This window comes from Gavialis gangeticus, unplaced genomic scaffold (genome assembly GCF_001723915.1).
Source record: "Gavialis gangeticus isolate Ggan-Ray unplaced genomic scaffold, GavGan_comp1, whole genome shotgun sequence".
NCBI lineage: Eukaryota > Metazoa > Chordata > Crocodylia > Gavialidae > Gavialis > Gavialis gangeticus.
The window spans coordinates 18,916,268-18,941,908 of record NW_017729008.1 but is presented as its reverse complement, the minus strand read 5'-3'; the positions used below and the strand labels follow the sequence as shown (position 1 = coordinate 18,941,908).

At 39.6% G+C, this 25,641-nt stretch overlaps 1 protein-coding gene across 4 annotated transcripts in view; it reads right to left on the bottom strand.

Moving 5' to 3' along the window:
- Window positions 1–29: 29 nt before the first annotated feature.
- PTPN12 (protein tyrosine phosphatase, non-receptor type 12) overlaps window positions 30–25,641 on the bottom strand; it is a 160,340-nt gene continuing 134,728 nt past the window's right edge. For 2 of the 4 annotated variants that reach the window (XM_019509468.1, XM_019509470.1), the window contains 6 exons: window positions 16,217–17,178; window positions 8,244–8,321; window positions 5,411–5,502; window positions 3,919–3,949; window positions 1,960–2,076; window positions 30–670 (listed from right to left, as the gene is read on the bottom strand). In XM_019509468.1, the coding sequence (XP_019365013.1) occupies window positions 609–670; window positions 1,960–2,076; window positions 3,919–3,949; window positions 5,411–5,502; window positions 8,244–8,321; window positions 16,217–17,178 (1,342 nt within the window). In that variant the 3' untranslated portion in view covers window positions 30–608. The remainder of the gene's footprint in view (window positions 671–1,959; window positions 2,077–3,918; window positions 3,950–5,410; window positions 5,503–8,243; window positions 8,322–16,216; window positions 17,179–25,641) is intronic. The other 2 variants (XM_019509469.1, XM_019509471.1) reach the window with 2 other exon arrangements.

Here is a 25,641-nt window from a genome sequence, read left to right as displayed (position 1 = left end):
TCCAAAAATTTTTTTTTTTTTTTTTTTTTTTTTTTTTTTAAATCAGAAGCTATTTTCTAAAGCTTCAGGGTAAATAATTTACAAATAAGGTACACAAAAATTTAGATCATGCAGAGATTTCTTACATCTTCTGTTAATATTTTATGATTGCAACTTTATCAAATTATTTACCTACTTGCCCTATACATATACAAAATAATGCATACATGGTAATTAAATGTTAGCAAAAAGTAGTCCATAAACTCAGTTTGTCAAGAGTATCACTATATTAACATATGTCTACAAGCAGCGTGTAACAGGGTTAAGAGACATTAAGGCAATAATACTTGAAGTTACAAAATAAACCCTATGTAATACTTTTTCCTAAGTGTAATAAGGCAGGTAGATGACCCCAGCAAGGTTGGGTTGTAATACTGGAATCCACTGTTTTGCGAAATGCTTAAGGTTTTACGTGGGATGTACAGTAAAAAGTGTACCATTCTGCATTTAAATCTACACTGCTCTGTGTTAGTCCCCCAGAATAAGAAGTAGAATACTATTTTATCTAGTTCTCAGTGGCACTTTAATATTCCAGTATAATTTAAAGGATGTGGATTATAGTTCTTGCATCATGTCCATTCTGAAGGTGGCTCTCTTGGTCCTCTGGGTTTTCTGCAACGGTTCCCAAAGCCTAAAGATAAAACATGCAATATTTCTGTCAACTAAAAACACTAGTAAGCACTTTGGGGAGGAGGTGGGCAAAAAACACTGTTCATGCTATTATAGCATCCTTACTATTAAGATATCCTTAGGAGGTCTGTAAAATGGTATATAGTCTCAATACTGCAATTGTTTTGTTTTCACCTCTTGGAACTGTGCTAAACCACAGTTACTAACCACATTATTTAAACCCAAATTTGAAAGGTACTAATTCTATAACGCAGACTTATAGCCTTTTATCATTTTGCTTAGTTTTCTCCTGCACAAGCCTTAATACTTTAAGTACTCTTACTCAAGTTTTCATAACTGAACCATGAAAATATAATGCAATCATTAAATATACACCTTGTGTAATTTCTACTACATGAAAGATTCACAAGATAACCCAATAGAGAAAATCCAAACCTTTGTGAGAGTAGTGTCAAAATAATGATAAAAATGAAATAAAAATGCATTAAAGTATACCCATTTTCTGAAATTAACATAATATTCACATTTCCAATTGGACTTTAGCTACCCAATTACAGCTTCCAGCACTAATTGACAAAATACTTCTGTCAGATCCATACTAGCAGATCACTGGCTCAGGCAATACCTAGGGACCTACTGAAATTGTGATTTTGTGGATTTCACAAAATCTGGCATTGCCAGCTAAATGCGCGAGGGGAAAAGAAGAATACTTATAGAAAATAAAAGTGCCGGCTTCCCAGAGGGAGCCAGCAGTCTTCAGGGTGTTGCAGCAGCCCATCAGGGCAGAGACTGATCAAAGGGCTGATGGCAGTAATGGGCTGCAAGGGCTACCTGTCATGTGGCCCTGCCTCTCCAGCAATCAGCAGCACAGGTCAGGGCTACATGACAGACAGCCCTTGCAGCCAATCAGCAGTGAGGGGTGCGGCCACTGGGGCCCCTTGGCCAGAGGTACGAAGGGCCTGCCACACTCCGGTAGAGAAATGGCTGCTGGGCCATGTGTTCTGCCCACAGAATTGTGAGGCAGCCGCCTTGAATTCAGCAGGTCCCTACCAATACCAAAAAACCCCCTGCCAATGCTGCTACAGTTTATATTAACATTTTTATACTCAAACAAACTAGCCTGTATTTTCCGAAAGACATTTAATGTGCAAGTTTGGAAAGTTATGTTCCCAGTTAAGGTACTAAATAGAATGTGCATATACTGAAGAAGAAAGTAAGTAGTTGGCATATAACTGCATTAAATAAACAAGTACCAAAAAGTGGTCAATTTTGCATGAATTGCACAATTACCAATATCTGTCATCTCTGCAGGAATTTCTGAAATTTGACCTCTCATATCAGTAGAACTGGAAAGAGAAATCTGAGGTATAATATCTGTTGGCGTTTTGTTGCCCGTTTCTGGATGATCTGGAAAACAATTTTTTTTCATTTATTATACTAATTTTGTGGGATTCATTGTTTCTAAGTCAAACATGGCAGAAATTTTACATTTGCAGAAAACAAAGCTTTTGCAAACCCCCAAGACTAACAAAAACACCATCCTATTAGATTTTTTTTTAAACACACTTGGAGAAGCGCTCACAACCCAAATGCTGCAGCATTGGGAACAAAGTGAAGTTAGCTGCACTTGTTTTCATTGTCTAACTAAGAGAAATAGAAATCTAAACATTAAAGTTCTCACATTTTTACTATATAGGGTTAAAAAAATCCCTCCAATCTTACTTGTACACTACATAAAGCTACAACTGAGCTTTTGCGAAGTATTACTGCACAGGCTGAAGACACTACAAATTATGGTAGACCCCAAAAGACCTAAGAATGAGATGTACATGTGATAAAAAAGTACACATTATATATTCTGTCAAACTGCTGATGATATTAGTGAGACAACTGTCATGAAGTTAACAAAAAGGAATCATTCCGCTTTTATAACTTGTATTACAGGGATTAAACTGACAATAATATGAAAGATATCAAATTAACTGGTTGACACCTTCCATTTTATATCAAAATTTTGGTTACATTTCAAGAGCTACAGCAGCCTTAATCATTTTATCATGCCCACAATGGATAAAAAGGCAAAAAAAAGTTACATTACTTCTAAAACTGAGAACATAAGAAATATTATACTAGGTCAGACCACTGGTCCATCTAAGCCAGTATCCTGTCTCCAACAGTCACAGGAGTGGATAACTTAGAGGACAACTATATTAATAGGGTATACTCAGAACCGTCTGTCCCCTCCTACTCTCCCTAGCATCTGCCATTATTAGCTTAGAGATGCCATTAGGGTACAGCCCTGGTTATTCTGTTCAACAGCTATTAATAGATCTATCATCCATTTTTAGACATTTTTTAAGACAAAATTAGACATTTCTAGACCAGATTCAGTGTCTGAAACTTTAATGACATCACAGAGAATGCTAGAAAATTAAGCTCAAAACTAATTTTTGCAGATACATCACTATTTTGAAAACCTGTACATGTTCTGTAGTTGGGTACCAGCCCCAGGCACCAATTGAGAGGGTTGCCACAATGGTAGCACCCAGGACAACTACACTATTTCCAGCGGTGCCTGTGCTGCGGCAACAGCACCCCATGTTGCCATAGCACAAGCTCCCTAAACAACAGCCTACTCTTCTGCAACAGCCACTGAAGTGCTCAACATCTTCTCTCCTTACCCCCCACCCAATACTCAGTACTCCCTCCTCCTGCCCTGAGCACTAAAATTCCTAGGTCACACCTCTGTTAAATACTGTTTTGACATAACATAAATTTTGGTCTACAGAAAAGACACCACCTGAAGTTCCACAGACCACTTTCTTTCAAGGTTGTAACTATTTAAAAGGTTTGCCAACAAAATTAAAACATCTTGTGTCAAAAAAGGAAATTAAGCAACCAATTACAGATCTAAATAAAGGATTTTTTAGACGAGAGAGAGAGAGACAGAAAGCTTTAACTGGTTTTCTACTGGTTGGTTTCCTTATGGTTAGGTAACCAATTTCAAACTAACTGCCCAATTAGCTGAAAAATAGCTAACTAACTACGAAATTCTTTATTAGTTTCTCATCTTTGGTCTTTAGGAAAGTTTGATAAACAAATATTCCAAGAGTTCTACCTTTCTACTGACTACTGAATGGATAAGGCCTAATATTTGGCCCCTCAGAGCTCCTGAAATGCGTGCACGTGCACACACTAAATTAACAAGTTTTCAGTTGAAAGTTTTATGTTTTAAAATTTATCACTTACCAAGTTTTGCATGCCCAGTTGTTCTCAAGCCCTGTTAAGATAAAATATTGTATTTTAATATGTTGTTAGAATGCTACAAAGTATAGGCAGACAAGGTTCTTTGGGTGAATCTGGTATCTTTTATTAGACCAACTTAAATAGTTGGAAAACAATTATTAAGCAAGCTTTCGGGTTCAAAAACCCTTTGTCAGGCTAAGGAAGTTTCAGCAGTTTAGTGTGTGCTCTTCCTGACTGCATGCCTTGTATGTATGCCAGCCCAGCCTCTGACTTCTTTATTTTTCATTCCATCCAGGAAGAGCACACACCAACTGCTGAAACTTCCTTAGCCTGACAAAGGGTTTTTGAACCCGAAAGCTTGCTTAATAATTGTTTTCCAACTATTTAAGTTGGTCTAATAAAAGATACCAGATTCACCCAAAGAACCTTGTCTGCTTATGTCCTTAAACCAGCACGGCTACAACCTACACCCCTGTAACAAAGTATAGGAAGTATATTTGAGATGTTCAAGAAAAAAAAACAAAAAACAATACTTTTGGAAAGCTCTAATAAGAAGTTGAACAAAAAATTACTTCTTATGTGCATCATTGTAAGATTCATGTTGAAACCAGCAAGTCTGAGGACCAGAAAAAGCAGATAAGTGTTTGTTAATTCCTTTTCAGCTAAAATCATTTGACTGATTCTAATAAGGGCCAAGAATGCTGCCACCCTACATTCTGAATAATACAATGGTAAAACCATCATAGTTTAATATTTTTCTTCCTTATATACAGCACAGTCCCCACTCCTAAGTTTTTTCTCTGTTGTAGTTTGCCTTTAATATGTGTTCTCCTATAGGAAAAAAGATTGCAAACTACTTTTAACCAATGGAAAATGTGGTTGTTTCTAGCACTGCAGCATGAAAGACAAGAGAAAAATAGTTCATCTATGCCCAGCATTTAATTATTTGCATAAACTGTTCCATTCCTTTCACTTTCATTTGCACTCCAGACTATGCATCTGGAAAGGCTCCAGTCCAGTCAGGGCCAACTTTTTTGCCAGGTGTGCCAGACATTAGCACTGTACCCTGCCCAAGTGAAACTCTTCCCCTTCCCCAACCTGATCTGATGTTTTCTGCTTCCTGCCCCATGATCCCCAGCCAGATGTACAACTCTGCTTTCTGCTTCCTACCCTGCACTCCCTGCCCAGTCTTCTGCTCTGCTTTCTACACCCCGGTCCCCACCCTGGAGATTAGCCACTCCACCTCTCTTTCATCATCTGAAGCATGAGTGGCAAAAATACTGAACACTGGAATTGACAACTCAGCACAACAGGGGATAAAAGTTGTTCAGATTCAAATGTAGAAGGTTAAGCAAAGTTAAGCAAAGGGGTAAGTTATGTGGTCAGCTGCAACTAATCGATAATTACAGATCACTATTACATTTTACTTTTTGGTTGCAGGTTCAAAGGACTAGGTTTAGAACAAAAATTAGCATGGGTTTGTTACAATACTTACTGAAGATACTGTTTGTTCAGAGAGATGTGGATCATGCAGTATATTCCAATCAGCAGATTGTGCAAGTGTAACTGGCATGGGCAAAGACATGTCTAAGAAAAACAGAAAACTTAAACTCAAAGTGTACTTCAGATAAGTGGCAGTTTCATGAGTTTTTTTCCAGCATTGTTCATTGGTATGATGATGTGTTAGAGATACAAATTTTTTCTTCCAACACAGCTTTATAACAGACAGCGCTCGATATATTTTTAGTCAATATTTTGTTCAAGGTTCTGAAGAACTTAGAACTACAAATTGTGAACTTCATCAAAATGGCAACTTTAACAGGAGATGAATGTTGGTAGTTAGGAATTTCTTTTCATCAGGCAACTTCTCGGGTCCGTTCCAACTCTACGATTCTAATTGCGATGTGAGGATGTTCATTTTCAGATGAATATTTAAAAATGTAATACACTAACTTCAATTTCTTGCATAAGTTTATATCCGTGTGATTTATATAATGTATGATGATGCCATAATGACAATAGCCCTGTAATGCTTTACCTTAAATCTATTGGTTTCTTAAGGTAAAAAGTGCCTATTTTGTCTGGAAGCTTCCATTTTAAATGTTTTATATATTGGCATTAAATACATTCCAACAATATTTGCATGCAGTGTTTCTAATAATCGAAAGAAGAATAAACTTTGATTTTGTTTGCTAACTTTTTAATATCAAATTAATCAGTATGCTCTGCCTGCCCTAACCCTCTCTGAGACCACTCCAAGCATCCAGGAGTGCACATTTTCTTCCTGTCTGCACAGTTACCTTATTTTCCCATGCATTTCCTAGCATATGCTTCTCTTTGTTCTCTTGAACAAGACTGCTGAAGCAGCTAACTTCTTAAGAAAAAAATTAAAATTAATGGCCATTTTTCCCCTAACAAAGCTTGTCTGAGGCTGCTGCATCTTTAGAAAATATTTTTAGAAAAAAAAATTATTATTTTGCCTCCGTCTCCAACTGTTCTCAAATGAGGAAATCAAGAGGATCAGCTGGAAGGAGGTATCAAGTGGGACTCTTGTGGGTCTGTCCTGGATCCAATATTGTTTAATATCTTCATTAACAATTTGAAGGATGGTAATGAGTATATACTGAACAAATTTGTAGATAACACCAAGTTATTTGGGAGGTAGGATTAGGTTTCAGAATGTCCCTCATAAAACTGAAGAAATGGTCTGAAATCAAACAAAATTCAAAAGGGGTAAGTGGAAAGCCACACACATAGGATGGAACAACTGCACGCACAGTTACAACTGGGGAATGACTGGCTAGGCTCCAAGTACTGCAGAAAAGGACCTGAGGTTTACTGTGGACTATAAGCTAAATATAAACCAAAAGTGCACTCTTGTTGGAAAATAAGCCAAAGTAAACTACACTGTATTAAAAGAGTGTCACTTGTAAGTCAAGGGAGGTAATTTTTCCACTCTGAAGCATGGGTTTGAGGCTTCACTCAATGCACTGGGCCCAGTTTTGAACTTAAAGACGTGGGCTGATTGGAACCAATCCAGCAGAAAGCAACAAAAAATATTATAGGACTGGGAAATACAACTTATGAGGAAAGACTGAAAGAACTCAAATTATTTTATCTAGAGAAGAAGGGGGAAGGGGATTTGACAACAGTCCTCAAAATACCTGAAGGATGGTTTTATGAAGAATGGAGATAAATTATTTTTATGGCCACAGGGGACAGCACAAGGAGAAGTGGTCCCAAGGTGCAGCAATGGAAATTTACACTGGATATTAGAAAAACTCCCTTATTTATGAAATGGGTTAAGTACTGGAACAGGTTACCCAGATAGTTGCAGAACCTCGATCCTTGGAAGTTTAAAAGCAGTTTAGACAAACAGCTGACTGTCAGAGATGGTCGAGTCAGAGATGGTGCTGCCTTGAGCAAGAGGGTTGGACTAAATAACCTTGCGAGATCTCATTCATCCCTACTTTTCTATGATTCTATGTCTTCAGGATGATACTGTCCTGTGCTGTCAAGAGGGAAAGACTATCACTTAACATTGAGAACAATAGGAGACAGTCTTCTCAAGATGACTACCAACAGTTGTTGTTTTAAATCCAGCGAGACTGGTAGCTGATAATCACCTTGAAAGAAGGCCGTTCACGGAGGTCAGTACTCTTTAGTTGGGGCTGAGAAATACTTTCACTCATTTCTACTTACTGCCCTGGGGACTACAGAGAAGCTATTGAAGCAACCAGATAAACATCAGGTAACCAGGAGAGTAATGTAGCCAGTCTCCACACCCTGTGCTAGGTGGAAGATCTACTCCATTCTATATTAAACACATTAAGAAGTCAGTATCTGTGTCTTAAGAAAAATCAAACCCTTCAGTCATCAGGAATACAGAGACAAACTGCTTTAGAAAGCAAGCAGCATAATTTACATTGTTCACTGCTTTACACGTCCAAAATACATCCACCACTGTATAACAGAGAATAGAGCAATTCATGTCTACACATTTCAGATACCTTGTATATCTTTTTTTATTCCTTTTCAGGAAGGAACTGTTGAACAGGTTATAAAAACTTAATTCTCAATGTTTTTAAGTGTCTCAGGGTCTTGCACAAATACCAAAGCATTACCAAAACAGTCATCAAATTAAAACAGAGCTTCTCAATATATCTAACGCTAAACACTGTTGAGGACTAAACTTTAGATTTCATTTAGTACTATAGCTTAACATTTGCTTCTTAGTTGTTTTACAGTGTAAACAAAAAGCAGCAGCATTAGACATGGAATGGGTTTATTCTGGTTAAAAATCACAAAGTGTAAAAGAAGAAACTTACTCTGTTCATTTGCTAGGACAAATGACTCTGGTGTTCTTTCTGGTAGTGGGGGCGTGGAATCTTCACTGCCATCTGCATCTAAATCAAGTAAAGGGTTTTTAGATGAGAGAGAGCGCGCACATGATTTAAGCTGTTTTCTAATACCGCATTATAAGTCAATTTCTTGGAAGAGTAAGCCCACAGCATATGCCTTCGTAAAAAAGTAAAGCTTAAAGCAAAATGGAAAAAAAATGCAATACTGGTACATAACTTTATCATTACTATTTTAGCATGCCAACTCCTTGGGGCAAAGACAGTCTTCTCATTCAGTGGTAAGCTCACTGTGGATGCTTAAATATCAGATGAAAATGACTTCCTATTTAGAACCTCTGGCTGTCCTCCAGCACATGTTTGATGGAAGACAAGAATAAATATTCAGTAATAAATAACAGCACCACAGTAATACTAAAACAAATTTTGTCCATGAAATCAGCAGTGGAGCAAATAATGCATTACTACCTATTCTGGATATAGACAAAATTAGGGTGCCCTTTATTATGGAGAATTCTGCTACTCATTCTTAAATTTTTAGTAACAGAAGTGTCATATATTTACAATAGTTATAGTGATTTAGCTGCAATTTTGCCCTGTGTCGATACACAGCAAAAACAACAGTGGTCTTTGCAGGCCCACTATTTACATTTAGTCCACTATTTCAGACTTCCTGAAACAATGTCTTGTTACAGCGGTAGAAAGTGTTTCTACAGGCCCAAGAAGATTGGGAAGGGACTCCTTGTAGCTCAAAGAGTAACCGCCATTTGTCATGGCCTGTTTGCAAACTGGTGCATAGAGTTTACTCTCTAACAAGAAAGATATTTCTCCACGGAGGTGACAAAGTCCACACTCCTCACTTCTGACTTAACTGCATCTGAACTACTGGAAGTAGTCATTTACCAGATTGGCTGCATCTCAATTCAGGACTATATCAATGGACTGAGGAAAGAGCATAATTCAGGATCTGGAGTAAGGGGCAGAGTCGACAAAATTTCTAAACAAAAAACTTTGTTTGACCTATAGTGTGCTGGTCTTAGCACTGCAGTGACAACCCACAAAGGTGACAGCCCTGCTCACCAGAGTAAAAAGCTGTAATTATACTTAAAAGAAAATCTGGTTCCTCAGATTACCACCTGTTAGTGGGACAGAAAGTTTAATGTTGAAAGGTCCAAAGATGCCACTGCTGTTGTATCAGACGGACTCATGGCTCTATGTTTAAAGTAAGATTTAATATCTTGTTTAATAATTTATTTGATTTTATAAGTTATTTTGTCTTTTACTTGCAAACCAACCTGAGTCCTTCTTGCAGGGGAAGGGCAGCATATAAATTAAATAAATATGCTAAGTACTACAAGGACAGCTGAACCAAGTGGCAAAACGTGCAAGCTGATTGAATTTTTATAATTTTCAAGCTATCCTGCAGACAGAAGACAATGACAACAGTATCAATTAAAGCCAGCACTTCAAGACTATGCCTTGAGCGGATTAAAATTGTTATAACATTTTGCAATTTCCCTTATGTTGCCAATGTTTTAATAAGACATGATGATATTTCTGGTCCACTTTATCTATCAGCTCCAACTACTATCTGAAGTTAATAACAGTAATGCACAATGCCAGAACTTTTAAAAACTTGGCTTTTCCAGAGTACACTATCAAGCACATACAAGTCGCATTAACAATAATACAACTATAGAGTAGGCAGGCATAAAAGGGTGGAACAATATATTTGAGAGTCTTAAAATTAGGCACAGGTGACTGCTGACATGCAAAGACAAGTGCAATCAGCTATGTAGAGAATCATGTTCTGAACTTCACAAGCTCCATCTTAAATGTAGTCAGATTCTCCCATTCAATTGGAAGGCTGCTCCAGAATCCCACTTTAATGACAAACACAGTAGGCACAAAAATTTAATCTTTGGGAATTCCTGTTTTTGTTTGTCCTGTCTAAGAGTGGAGTCGCATGGGAATGACAAAGAAAAAGCAAGTAGAAGTGTGATGGTCCATTGTGTCTGCTCCTGTACCACGTCTCTGCTTGGAAAAGTTCAGAGTGCAGCACACGCGTCCAGGCTCACAATCTGTCCTCCGTTCTGCACTTATTCTTGCAAATTCTGTGTGGGAATTTGTTTTATTCTACACCATCATTTATCATGGCACATGTATAATAACGTCATGACTTCTGTCCCCTTCCCTGATTTTGCCTCAATACAAAAAAATGCCATTTGCCTGTGGTTAGAGTCAACACCTCATAATCCCTTTCATAAACTTAAACTCCATCTTCCTCACACTTTTTTCTTGACTTCCACCTCCAACTATTACTTTCCATTTCCAGGGATATGGTTAACTTCTTATTCCTGTTGCTTTTGAAAGGTCAAAAATACCATCCCATATCTGGTTTTGCTAGAAAACGTACTGAGCTCAAAAATATTAAATCAAGTTAGAGCTGCTGTTTGACTTCCAAGACGCTTTGTGCTGGACCAGTAGAATACCTTTCTTTCTGCTAGAGCTAATATACTACTCAGATGCTCACGTCATAAAGCATGCTAATTTGAATCAGTTTAGCTAGAACTATTCTCTGGTTGCTTCAGCTTTTCACAAACACCTGACACCTCTCTCACTAGCTGTCAGCATATCTGTAAAATGGTTTCTTTTGTAAAATTAAAGAGTAGCCTTTCATTCAAAAGGGCAAGGACAAAGCATTTGTCCTGAGATCCTATGTGCAGACTCTTTGGCTAAATTGACCATCAGATGTTTAAGTACAGGAACTCTACTATAAAGGTATCTACACAGGGATCAGTACAGACTAATGATTGATAATTATGCTAGTACCATTCTCTGTGCTGGAAACACAATGGTGGAAATAGAAGACTGCCTTGTGACTAGCCTTATTTAATCTCAAGTTTCACAATAAGGCATTTTTAACAGTGGCACACTAGAATGTAACAGGGCAAAATTCTGTAGTGCAAAAAAAGATCACACAAGCCTGTGTTGCCACTTCGTTAGGCCTTCTTATTAATCAATATCATTTTACAAAACAAGCAAGCTTCACTATAAGCTTGTACTGTGGTTTGTTTTATAGTGACTGGAAATCCCCATTAAATAACCCTATCAAGTTGGAAACAGTAGTACCCCTGGGTCCATCCTATCTGAATAAATGTATTATATACCTTAGGATGCTCAGCAGCGAATGCAGTAATGATAATCTTGGCCTAAAGCCTTGATTTTATCGCTGAAGTAGCCCATAAAGAAATAAAGTTACAATTTATAGTCCTCATTTTAAAGGATCATCTGCTAGATTATTGTGCACCATGTGTTCCACCACAACAAGGCTGGTCACAAGGAAAAACTGAATGTGACCATAAAACATGATTAAAAGTGTACCAGGAAGGAGAAAGGAACAAGACAAGGAACTGGATGGGGCAAGGCAAGGAGCAAGATATATGGCAGAAAACAGAGCCCACCAGAAATCATTGTATGTTTAAAGAGGAGAGTCTTTTCTAATGCTGTTTACAGCCTTGTTATAGGCAACTTAGCCTTTATTTATTTAAGGAATACATATTTCAATACTGCAATTCCATTGAGCAAGCCCTTGAGTGCCATATTTCTCCTAGTTCCTGTCACCATATATACAGTAGCTCTTGAACTCCACTGGTATTTGTATGTCCTCACAGTATCCAAACCAGGAGCTTAGAGATTTGAACTTTCACTGTGGGAATTGTAGGAAGACAGATATTGATTGCCCTGGGTAAGAACAGGAAAAATTTCTGCAAGTAGAAATACAGTTTTCTTTACTATGCTCAATAAAGCCCATTTTGACAGACACATTGGCATGGAAGACAAAGGTCTTTGCTTTGACTGGCTTAAAAAAAAAAATTAAGCATGAAGTAGTGACTTAACCTTTAGATTATGTGCAAACTATGCCTCTGCTTGCAAGAGACATTTAATCCTTGAAACCATGAAAGACATACTGGTTTTAGGTTTCTGAATAGACATAATTTCTGACAGAAGATTAGCATCAGAAAAAATACACAGACTGTCACAATCTGATGGATGCCCCCAGAGCTCTGAATTTCTCCTCACTAGGGATCTGTGTTTTTCATTTCCCATGGAAAAACTGAAAAAAGGTAGATTTTCACTTCTACCTGAGAACAATGTGGATTTTCCATTTTAATGGAGAAATGCACAGATTTTGCACTTTTGCAGAGACCCCTCTGCAGGCTGGCAGATTTCCAGCCTGCAAGGGGCTGCGGGAGCAGGAGGAGAATCAGGCAGAGGGTGCCATGCGCATATATATGCAGGTGGGTACCAGGAAGCCTGGAGAGCAGCTCTTGCAGGTAAGACTAGTGGGAAGGGGCAAGGGGGGATTAAGGCCCCCACAAGGAGAGAGGGATGAGTTGGGCAGGGCTGGGGCTGCTGCCCAGCTGGGCAGTGCATGGGGCTTAGGGCCTGGGGCTACAACATGCAACTGCAGGGCCCCAGCAGGGAGTGGGACAGGGCTGGCTCCCCACTGCTGCACACACTCCTGGAGATGGGGGCCCATGGAGGGCATGTGCCCCCCAGATCTGCGCACAGCGCTGGGGCAGGTTCAGGCTGCCTGCTGTGGGTTTGAGCTCAGGCTACCCACCCTGCTGCCTTCCCCCTGGGGCCTCCGCTGTTCAGCAGACAAGACTCAGCAGGGCAGAGTGGGGCTGGCCAGGGAAGCTCCTTGCCACTGCAAGCCCCATACCACCATGGCAAAATGCTCCCTGCATGCCTGGTATTTAGAATTTATTTTATTATAGTGACTGAGGTACCAATAGGCTTCCAAATTGCTTTAAAATTGTAAATATATTAACAAAACATTGTGGTTTTTTATATACATACACACACACATATATATACGTGCGTTTCATTTTAATCATGGACTGGGGCGGGGTATCAGAGAATTTGTGGTTTGTTTGTTTTTTTTTTAAGTCAGAGAAAACCAGGATCCTCACTATCCTGCCCCAAGGAACAGACCAAGGTTTGCCGTGTGATAGCTCCTTCTCCCCACAAACCTCCATGCCAATGTTTTTATACCAGAGCTCACAATGGCATCAGGAGAACCTCTGACAGCTTCAAGCAACTTTGCCTTGGGTTGTCAAAGAATTTTAGGTCCCCTTTCCATAGATTGGGTCCTGGACTACCATTCACCCCGAGATCACATTCTACCACAGGCAATACACAAGATAACAAAACAACCAAATAATTTATTTTATAGGAGAGAAGAATTATACAGGAAAAAATGGACATATAGTTTGAAGATAGAAGAAAAGACAAGTAAAGTTTCTCACCTTCTCAGAGTCCTGCCAGTATTTCCAGAAATCAGCCTTCCTGCTGATCCTACCAGTCCTAACTACTGCAGATCTGGGAGTCTCCCAAAGCCTGGGATACTCCCAAGAACAGGACTCACAGGCAGTCCCTAAACACCTCCAAACCAGTCCCTCCCTGCTATCAGCATTGTCTAATTGTTCATGAGTCTCAAAATCCTTTAGAATTTTTTCTCCTTCCTGGGGCATCTAAAATTACTCTAGTTAATGCCCCATCTTACTGAGATATCTTTGCAACTTGGGGGCAGGGAGGAATGTTTTTTTCCATAAACTGGGTTCCCATCCCAACAATAGGCCCTTCTGCCCATGTTCGAGAGTGGAAATTGTTCTTGCCTCTGTGACAGAGAGATACTCAGTTTTCACTTACTCCTTTTTCCTTAAATATGCATCCCTCAGTTCCTCTGACTAAACCATGTTCAAGATCATAAAGATAGATTATTAGCCAATATAAGATGGCGATTCTCAACAAGCTACAGCACTCCGCGGTGCCCTAAGACCCTTTCAAGTGTGCCATGGGAAGCCAGGCACTGTTAGCACTATTAGGCATGCAAACATGATTCATAAAATAAACCCTAAGATTTCAAATAAGAATTCATAGTGTTAAAACCATTCTGACCTGTTGTGCTCCGAGTTCTTTGCAACAACAGAACTGCTGTATTATTATTCTATAGTCAAAAAGAGTGACATTTTTTTCCAAAGGGTGACTTGAATCTAACAAGAGGTGTCAAGGCCAACAAGGGGTCCCTCAAGTGTAAAATGGTTGAGAACCATTAGGATAATCCAGCAGTTCCCAAACTTGGACAGACTGTGCACCACCAATTTAAAATGATACAACCTTCAGTACCACCATCAATTTTTTCTGTTCAACCTTACATAACACCAGCGAATTTTTGTCATAGAAAGTAATTATAATAAATCTGTTAACATGTATCACTGACAGGTTGTCTGCATACCACTGGTACCCGTACCACAGATTGGGAACTGCTGGCATAATCCATAAACTATAACATAATCCATACTGTGATAAAAGTGACATAGTTACAGCATAATATTGGCTATTCAGCAAGACAATACATGCCCTATCAATAAAACAAAAAAAACCCTGAATGACACTTAACAAACATCTGAAATTATAGTGGGGTTCATGACACCAAGGTCCCCTCTATGTGTTACATTAATACCACAATTAACATGTTAATTTCTGGTTGGCTTGCATGGTGCCTGAAACTGAACATGTGGCCTGGCTGATGATCAGTCTGGTCCTGGAACTGCACTGGGGTCAGACCCAACCCCGGATCCATGGGCACCCAGCTTGTAACCTGCCAGTACAGGGGGAGCCCAGGACCTGGGTAGGAATTTCAGAAAGCAGCCAGCATAGCTTAAATCTTTCCCAATTTAAAAATCAATGGTACAAAAATCCTTCTCCAAATTTTTGGAGCAACTTGGTGACACCCCTTCAGAGAACAAGTAGTATTTCTATGCAATAAGCATCTTAAACAGGATCTGGTTTGTAGAGATGCCCTGTGATCCTGAGTTCCTCCTACACTACAATTGTGCAAGTATGGCACAATTGGGATCTGATCCACAATCCCAAAAAAAAAAATCACAGTTCTTGCCATACATGTGTGACAAGGCAGGAAGAGTGATTGCTAGGAGTGGGGATCAGATAAGAATATCTTCTAGGGGCCCAACTTCCAGAACACTGCACTGAAAAGACCTAAATGTCAGTACCTCAAGTCACCTAACAGTTTTGCTTCATACTGAACCATTCATATTGATGACAAAAAACATACTGATTACAAAAAAGGGAGTTGGCTTTAAAAGAGGTTTCAGTGTTCAAGGGCCCATTAAAGCACTGCTCACTATGCCATCAATCTACATCGTGAAGCAGCTGAGGTAGTCCAATCCAAATAGCTTTACTCAAAAAAGATACCAAATGTAATTGTCTAAGTTATAAACCTATTTATCACCAAATTCTGGTGCTGGGAACTGCAAAAGCCAAAGGGTCCAAGAGTAGTAGCAGAATTTCATGTTCAACAAAAAAAAAGACAGATAAGCAATTCTCACTGCTTTAAGTAAATAAATATCTCCATACAAATAATTAATTAAAAACAGTGTAAATTGCACGATGCTGATGTTTCGTGCTTCCTATTTTCAGACATGATTGTCCAAACTCCAGATAACAAGCAGAAGTTACATTTGTGGTATGTACACAAAGTTAATATGAGTAGTTCATGAAACCAAAGTGATAGAGGAAAAATGAACTACTCCAGGTAAGAGGAATGTGGCCACATAAAAGTAAAAATAGGCTATTAACAAGTTGTTAATCCCTCTAAATATAGAACATAAGGTAATTTATCAAGGTTTGCAGTAACATAAGAATATTATATATAACTTTAGGGAAAAATAGAAGAAAGAATGAAGATTTGGGTCTTGCTGAGCAACTACAAGGCAGATATTTTTTATTTAAAGTATAAAATTTAACTAGAAGTTGCTTTCCAATGCTATTTTAAAAAAATAAATGTTTTTCCACTCTACAGGTTTAATCATATTAGAAAGTGCCAAATGCAGCTGAAATGCCATAAAACCCACCTTTTTCATCTTCGGAATGTGTTACTATTGGTACATCTTGCCTAGCGATGGACATTGGCAATACTTTTCTAGCAGAAATGTTTTCAGAACTAGTGGCAGCAGAAACCGTGGCACTTGCGGTTGAAATATTAGACATACTGCTGGTCAGGACTCCATCAAAGTTCCTCTCATCTGTGTCAGAATCATCTGAATGAAGAGGATTAGTAAAACAGAGGGGTGCTCGAACTGGAAATGTACTGCTATGATCCTCAGCTGTATCACTGGAAGGGAGTTTCACTTGAGATGTGGTGTTTGATACTAGAGTTGCAGTTTTTATACCATGACACAAGACATTTGAAGAGAGATCCTCGGACACAGATGCAGTTAGTGCATTTTCAGACCCATGTAGTGACCACAAAGCATGTCCCTTCTCTTTGAGACACAAACGATCTGGTCTTGGTGGAATGTCAGAACCCTTCCGACTCTGCAGCTCTTCTGGTGAAGGTACTACGGCTGTGTTAGATTCCAGACAGGAGTTTTGAGAAACATCAACAAGTGAACCCCCTGAACTCTGAACCTGTGGCTTACAGGTCTTATCCATTACACAGGCTGTAACAGGCTTAATTTTAATTGCATGTCCTCTGTTTAAGAGAGTGTTCCCCTCAAAGCTTCGTGGTCCCTCCTGAAGAGGTACTTTCTTGATTTCAAAACTTAGGTTCCGCTCAAGCTTTTTCTCTGCACGTTCATTAGGTTCATTCTTCCCTGAATGTTCAATTGATTTGTTATAGTTTTCATTGAGGTCTGTTGAATGTTCTGATGAAACCACGTGCAAAACTGGCTTTGGATGGTATCTATCATTGTCCTGCCATACAGTAGTGACTGTTGGATAGGCTGAAGGAGGAGATGGTGTTAAGATGGGTGGTACGGGCTGAGGCTCTGGCGGTTGCAAGATTTCTTCCTTAGCATCTCCTTCTACAAGGCAACTGCAAAAAAGTGAAGAGAGTCTGTATTTGCACAAGAAAACACCTAATAACCACCCCCCGCAATTCACAAAGATACTCAGAGGCCAATATTAAACTCTAAGCAACATTTCTAATGCCTGCAGACAAAGTTATAAAATAAAGATAACATAGCGCAGTGGTGCTCAACATTTTCAGAGCCACAGCACCCCTCCACCACTTTTTTTTTTTTGTGACAGTATCCCCAGCCGAGAACCACAATAGGTGCTGCCTCAGCTTATTTCAGTGCCTCTCAACCAGGTGTTACTGATGCCAGGTAAAACCACCCCATGCCTGCTGCACAGCCAACCTAGGAAGGGCTGTGGCACATGCATGCTCTAGAGCATGAGCTGCCTCATGTTGTGCCCCTTATGCTTCTTCCAGAAACAGAACCAAGCAGGTGGAACTGCAGCAGAAGTGTACACAGGGCAGTTTTACCTGGCTGCTGTGTACACAACCCTCAGGGGGTTCATGCAACCCTAGATGAGAAACACTGACATAGCAGGTTTGAACTAAGCCACAAACAGGCAAAGAAACAAGTGATGCATCTTACAAACTAATGATATAACAATAATACTATAAATATCCCTAAAGAACTAGAGCATGCAAACCTTAGCCCACATGCATATACTCAGGATTTCTCATTTTTGTTCCTACAGCTGATTTTACAGAGTGGTTGGGCCCCCTTGTGGCAATACTGGAGAAATATTTTCTAAGAAAAAGCCAGTTCATAGTATATGATTTACATAAAAAGCACATAGCTTTCAGTAAGGCTGTGAAAACCTGCAATAAATAAAAGACAGCTACAAAGGACAGATACACAATGTTTGATATTCAGCCCCTTCTAACCCCTCTCAGGGCCTAAGTTTGACTTTTACAAACATTTAGATACAAGCTTTTTCTAAATAGTTTTAATGAGGGTGGTTATAGTTACAAAATTTGCATATAAGCCAGCAGTAACAACTATTATTATCCAATGACACAGCTGCAGTAAGTTACGTCCGGCATATAAAAACAGATTAGGAGATCACGTGTGGATCATGTTTAGAAAGAAATTATAACACTGTCTTCTTTAGGAAGGAAAGGTGACAAGTATAGGGTCATAGATAAGTCAGGTTCATAGATAATTTAGTGGAGCAGGATCTGACCAACAGCTTACAATTTCTATTAAGGATTGTTAAAAGGAAATGAAGTTGTTATTTCTGGGATAAAAAGATGTATTTTTAGTCTTATGGTTTTATACTTGCCAAAAATAGTTCTCCAATAAGAAATTTACTGCCACATGAAATTAGAATAAAAGGTCATCTGCATGTTTAATCTAACTGAATGAATACTGGTTTAAAAAGTCTAAAAACAAAACAGGAAGTCCTTTTCATTCAGATGTAATAAAATAATTTTTTCTTTTCCCTATACAAGCATAAAATCCAGCGACTCTTGGGATACAAAACAAAAATGTTGGAAATATTGTTATACAGTAGCATAAGATTGGAGAATTATCTTTAAATAAAAAACAAACATTTCTATAGTAGGACGCAGAATATAACATTCAAGCTATAATGAACTATACTAAATATAACATCGGTATAGTTAATGGAATTTGGGAAGACAGTGCTATTCACTGGTTGCAAAGATATTTTACAAAGACTAGAATCAGGCTCATGATCGTATGAAATACCAACCACATAGTTTATACAATTATGTTCTCTTATACTGTAGCTTCATGAAAAGAATGGATAAAAACCTAGGAGAAATGAAGAGGAGTCAGATGAAGCTCAAAAGGAGTAGATAAATCTTTGTCTTTTTTCAAAGTACAGCAAGACACACAAAAGAAAATAAAACAGGGATTTCTACAAATATGTCAAGATTAAAAAGACGACCAACGAAACCATAGGTCCCTTATGGAATGCATAAGGCAGATTTTATAGAGATTATACAGGGAAGGCTTTTTTTTTTTTTTTTAAACTTGTCTTCACAAATAAGGGCAGCTATCAGATGAGAAGTGCAGTTGGCAGCAAAGATAGGGAAGGAGACAAAGCAGCCCAGAGTAATGACAGAACAGGCAAGAGAAGCTAGATGCTTTCATGTTGGCAGGGCCAGACAGGATGCACCCTAGGGTACTGAGACCTTATAGAGGTTGAGCAAGATTCCAGATGATTAGGAAAGGGGCGAATATAGTGCCCATCTTATGGAAAGGAAAGGAGGAGGATCTGGGGAATGAAAGACCAGTCAGCCTGACCTTGATATCTTGCAAGATCATGGAAGAGGTCCTCAAGAAATCTACTATAAGGCACCTGGGGAGAAAAAGGTGATCACAAACAGCCAGCATGGATTCACCAAGAGCATGTCATGCCCAATGAACCTGATGTCCTTCTATAAGGGGACAGGCTCTGTGGATGAGGGTGGGGGAGAGCAGCAAACATAATACAATCTCAACTCGTGAGGCTTTTGACATTGGTCTCCCACAATATTCTCATTATCAAGCTAAGGAAATGCAGACTAAACCAAAGTATTATAACCTGGATACACAACTGGTTGGATCATTGTGCTCAATGGGTGGCCATCAATGGCTCAATGCCTAGTTGGGAAGAAGTATCAAGTGGGGTTCCCCAGGAGTCCGGTACTGTCAAACATCCCCGTTACTTATTTGGATGAAGGGATAAAGTGCGTGCTTAGAAAATTTGTTGATGACACTAAGTTGGGTGGAATTGAAGACACACTGGAGGGCAACATGACCTGGAGAGACTGGAAAAACAGTATGCATCCAATCAGATGAGATTCAACAAGGACAAGTGCAAAGTTGTGCACTTACAGTGGACCATGAACTCAACGAGCCAACAAGTGTACTCCTGCTGCAAAAAAACCCACAAAAAACAAAAACAAAAAAACCCCCAACAGCAACAGCTTATGGTGTTTTATTAACAGGAGTGCCACTTGAAAAATCAAAGGTAAGTGATTCTTCCACCCTCTTCAGCACTGGTGAGACATCACCTGGAGTACTATGTTCAGTTTTGAGCCCCACACTTCAAGAAGGATGTGGACGGACTAGAAAGAACCCAGCACAGAGCAGCAAAAATGATAAGCAGAAGCAAGACTTAGAAAGAAAGGCTGAAAGAACTAGGGTTATTAATCTGGAGATAGCCCTTGAAGATGACTGATAGGGGATCTGATAAGTCTTCAAATACCTTAAGGGTAAATTACAGAGAGGATGGAGATGGGTTTTTATCTGTGGCCACAGGAAACAGGACTAGGAACACTGGCCTCAAGATGCAGCAGAGGAAATTTAGATTGGGGAACAGGAGGAACTTTCTGATTATAAGTGTGGCCAGGCATTGGAACAGGCTACTTTTAGAAGTTGTTAAATATCCATCTTTAGGAGTTTTCAAAAGCAGGTTGGACCGACACTTGACTGGAATGGTTCAGTCAGAAACAATCCTACCTTGTGCAGGGGGCTGGACCATATGATCTTGTGAGGTCCCTTCCAGCCCTACTTTCCTACGATCTCATAATCCTATCTGTATTATCAATATTTTGTGCCAAAGTTCTACAGAGAAAACGTGAGTAAATGATGATGCCAGAGCTAGAGTTTCAACAGACTTTGAAATATATTGTTTTGAAAAAAAATGAATGGAAATATCTGAAAATTAATTGGTATGACAATTGATCCTAAATTGGATTCACTATACATTAACTTTACTATACTATCCCTTATGTCTTGTTAAAAAGCGGTATATAGAAATTTTTTGTACAGTACAAGTAAAATGTTGGTATGACTGAGGATTTATTGAGGCTAGATGTAGTCTCACTGCAAGAATGAAATCAAGTTTGTATTTGTCATCATACAACATGGGTTGGTAACCCGAGAGCTGGGTCAGCAATCCGCGAGGCTGAGGCTTCAACAGAAACCAGGAGTCAGGGGTCTCAGTGACAGGGGCTTTGACTCCACCATGCCACAGCTGGGTGGCAGGCAGAAGCAGGTGCAATAGCTGGGTTCTAGTGCCAACCTGCCTCGTATCCAAGCCGAGCCATTCCAGCCTGCCACTGAGAAAGATTACCAAGCCCTGTCATATTATATGGCCTTATATTAACAGTGATTAAAAGGAAGTGCTTACAGAAGTCATTTCCTAGACCAGGAGTGGCCAACCTGTGGCACAGATGCCATGACTGAGTGGCACATGGCAGATTAGGGAGGGAGCAGGGAACACAGGAGCAAATAGGGCAAAAAGCAAAGTAGCAGATCGGCAGGAAGTAGAATACAGAAAAGAAGATGGGGCAGAGGAATAGAACTGGAGTGACATTTGGGGAGGGAGCGGGTCTTACTTTCCGGCATGCCTGCCAAAAAAGTCGGCTGCCACTGCCCTACACAACATGCGTTCAGTTTTCAGAAAGCAAACCAGAAATAAGCTTAACACCTGCAGCATCTGTTAATGTGAGTGAGGGTATTCAATCCATCTTGAACACAATTTTTCAATATCTTTTGAGGAAGATTTTTGCTCAGCTATCCATGTAGCTGTTCAGTTTCAGAGACAGTTGCACCCTTTAAGGTTTTGTATACATTTGTGGAATGTTCATGTCATTAAAGGACTAGATTTTCAAATTATAATCTAAGGTACTATTTCCTGCTCTGGATGGTGTGTCTACATCCCTGGATGATACAGAAAATATTTCTAAATACATAAGAAATACATTTTAAAAAAAAGTGAAAAAAATGAGCACAGAACAGATGCTTTGTGGCTCAGATGTGCTGCTTTCCAGAGGTTAGCAAAACCTAATCCACCCTCAACTTGTGTATGAATTAAGAGCAAAAGCCTGTGTTTTCAACGTGTTTCATAAAAATGTGCCACACTGGATTATGGCAGGCAGGTGGCGGCATCAGTGGGGAGACCCACACAATACTTCAACTCAACCATATTCTTCATGGAATATAAGTGAAATACAAAGTAAAGGTATTCTTTCATAAACATTACACAACTTTAACAACATGCGAGTTTGAAGTTGACTATTTAAATTATTTGTAACCATGGAACTAAAACCAATTTTCAAGTGTCCAAGTACATTGAGCACTTCAGAGAATAAAGAAAATCTGTCTAAACAAGCATATCATCTATAGTATATGTATAAAAAACAAGTGAGCAGTAGGCAATATCTCAAAAGGGAAACACTTGTATAGTACATCCATTTTTCATAGATTCAAAGATTGTAGAGTCGGAAGGGACCACAATGGATCATCATGTCTAACCCCCTACCCTTGGCCGAGGTCAGACAACCCTAGCTAGGTGACTATCAAGCCTCCTCTTGAAGACCTCCAAGTAAGGTGATAGTACCACCTCTCTTGGAAGCCTATTCCAGATTCTGGCCACCCTTACTGTAAAAAATTTCTTCCTAATGTCTAACCTAAATCTACTCTCCACTAGTTTGCACCCATTACTCCTAGTTACTCCCTGGGGCACTCTGGTAAATAGCGTATCGCCAATTCCCTGTTCTCCTCCCTTGATAATCTTATAGGCAGCTACAAGATCTCCCCTCAGCCGTCTCTTGTGAAGGCTGAAGAGATCCAGATCTCCCAACTTCCTCTCATAGGGTCTTTCAGGGAGGCCACTAATCATGCGAGTAGCCCTCCTCTGAACCCTCTCCAGATTCTCCATGTCCTTCTTGAAGTGCGGCGCCCAAAACTGGACACAGTACTGCAGCTGTAGTACTGTATTTACTCAAATACAAGATGACCCCCTAATAATTAGATCCTATATATAGAAAATGTATACATTTGTTATAATTTTCCAGGTACAGAATCTAAGTATTGGAGGGTTATCTGTAATCTGCCCCCTTGCACAGCTACAGCAGGAAAAGCAGTGGCTGAGAGGGGATGGGAAATCAGGTGCCCCCCCTTGCCCTCTTCCCTTCCCACTTTTTCCCTCTGCATTCTACCTGCCCCTGCATCCCCCAGCCTCTACCCCTCCCCTCAAAGTCCCCCCAGTCTCTGCCCCACCCAAACCCCACCTAACTGTCAAATGCTGCTTGGGCTGCTCTCTCCAGAAGCACAGCACATGGAAGCTCAGCCCTTGCCTGGCCATGCAGGGGAAGAAGCAGGGGAGGGAGCTTTCGAGTGCTACAGACCTGGAGAGATGCCCCAGAGCTGAGCTGCACCCAACAGTAAAGGGGAGGGAAGGGGGTCAGTGTGTGAGCAGAAGCTGCAGAGGGGAAGTGGGGATGGGAGTGGGCCAGGAGGCTGCTGTGGGTCTGACTCTAGACTCCACCAGGGCTCAGGGCCAGAGGCAGAACCACAGTAGCTGCCTGCTCCCCACTCCACTTCACATGCAAATATAAAGACAGGAGCTTTCTTCCCCCCAGGCTGATGACGGGGGGGGAATGTCTTTTATTCAAGTAAATACAGTATGTACCAGGAAATTAATAAAACAGCACACCATCTAAATGTTGAACTACTCTGGTGCTTAATGAGAAAGTGTTTTAGCATTAAAGACAGACTAAATGTAGTTCAGCTTTAAATGAAGATTGGCCGGTGTCCAAATGAAAAGCCCCCAAGTAATCCATAGTTTTTCTGTGTGCCACACTGTAGGGTTTTATTATCAAATAAAAGAGAGTGATGCCAAGGTCATGGAATGCAGCTGCTGTGATCAACTAAAAATAGATACTGAGCTCTACGTTCTTCCAGATAATTAAAATAGGAACGTTAAACCCTACATAAGAGGGCTGAAGCTAGACACCCACATTATTCTACTGTGCTTAAACATTTGATCTTATTGCAGCCATGTGGGAGAAAAGCTATAATTTGCTGAAGTTGTCAGAAACTGAATTATAGGGTATAACATACACCCAAGTGTGTAGAATGATCAAAAATAGTCCATTTGTGTTTCTCTACTAAAATTTCAGTTGTATGAGAAGCGTTTTTAAAACCACCACTAACAAATAAAGCAATGGCCGCTAATGCAGCTACTAAGAGGTAGTTAGGTGGGTTAGTCTGAAGCCAGGACACAGTTGCCCCTTATAGATTAACTAATTGACAGATGCATAAATTTTTTTGTAAGCAACAGCTTACTTCTGCTTCGCATGCGAGAAAGCAAGCTATTGATTGTGAAGTCTTGTTCATCTCTTAGGTAATCTACAAGGGGCAACTCTGCCCTGCCTTCTGACAGTATAACTACTAGCAGTCAGCTAATATATTAATATTTATGATTTTAGACTAACCAAAAATGTATTAAAAGGTGTGCCTGTATGTCAGAGTTTCATTTTTGTATAACTATCCAATTAATCCAGTCACAAACCCTATAAGTACTAGTTTGACTTATCAGTAACATTAAATGTCTGCTGTCCCAGCTGTCAGGTTTTCTGCAGAAACAGAACAAATTGTAGAATTATGCTTAAAATGTGTTCTCATCTTTCTACTTTTCCATAAGATTCATTTTCTCATTCCCTATTTTCTTTCAATATTGCTGTACTTTCTAGGTTGACTGTTCAATCATCAGCTCCAAAAGATCTCTTTACTTTGGAAAAGATTACCACTTCTGTCTAATGAATACAAACTCCAATCCCTCTTTTCCTTTGCGTTTCCCTTTAGTCTTTTCCTTTTTTCCTCCTCTGTGCTTATTTGGTAACAGAAGACTGTCAAGTAATCATCAAGCAGTCCTTAAAGGAATCTGCTCCCGGATATGAAACCAGTCTCATTAAGATACTCCCTCCACATTGCAGAGCTCCAAGACCTTCCCCTAAGGAGTGTAGCAGAATTATACTGTACCACAGTCAGTCTCCATTTGCAAATTATTCAAAGCTGGTTATGATGATCTTGCATCTAACAGGAAGTTTGCCCCCTCCTTTTTTCATTTCTTAGTCTACAACTATTCAGACACAATTGCCACAACTGACAAAGCCAAATTTATCAAGAGGATATTAATACTATTGTATTAGACCTAACATTTCCTGAAACACTCTGAGTAAGCACCAATCATGGATCTTACAGACTCAATGGTGCCTAAAATAAACTCTTGTGTTAATTGATGGGACAACAGCTGGAATTGTTCTTGCTCAGATGTTATGGCAGTAACCAAGGGGGCGAGTAATTTATTTATTTTTAATAATTTAAGACGAGCAACATTCAGATGTAAGCTACATAAAAAGGTAACTGTGTTCAATAAGGATGTTTTATGTGTTTTAACAAACGTGATGTTTTTAAAATATTTAATGTAAGCCACTGCAATTCCAGAACACAACTGTTCTGGGCTTTGCTGGTTGCCCCTCCCTCCCTTTCTGCCACATGTGTCAAGCTGTTCTTAAGCCTCCCTCAGAGGCATTGGGTGTTGGCTGCAATCAAAGTTGGCAACTTCAGCTGGGGTGTATCAATACTCCTGCTGGAACCAAAGCCACGAGGGTCAGACAAATTGCAATATTTGGGGTTGGGAAGGAATTTTATATCATGGTCAGAATAGTACAGACTATGGG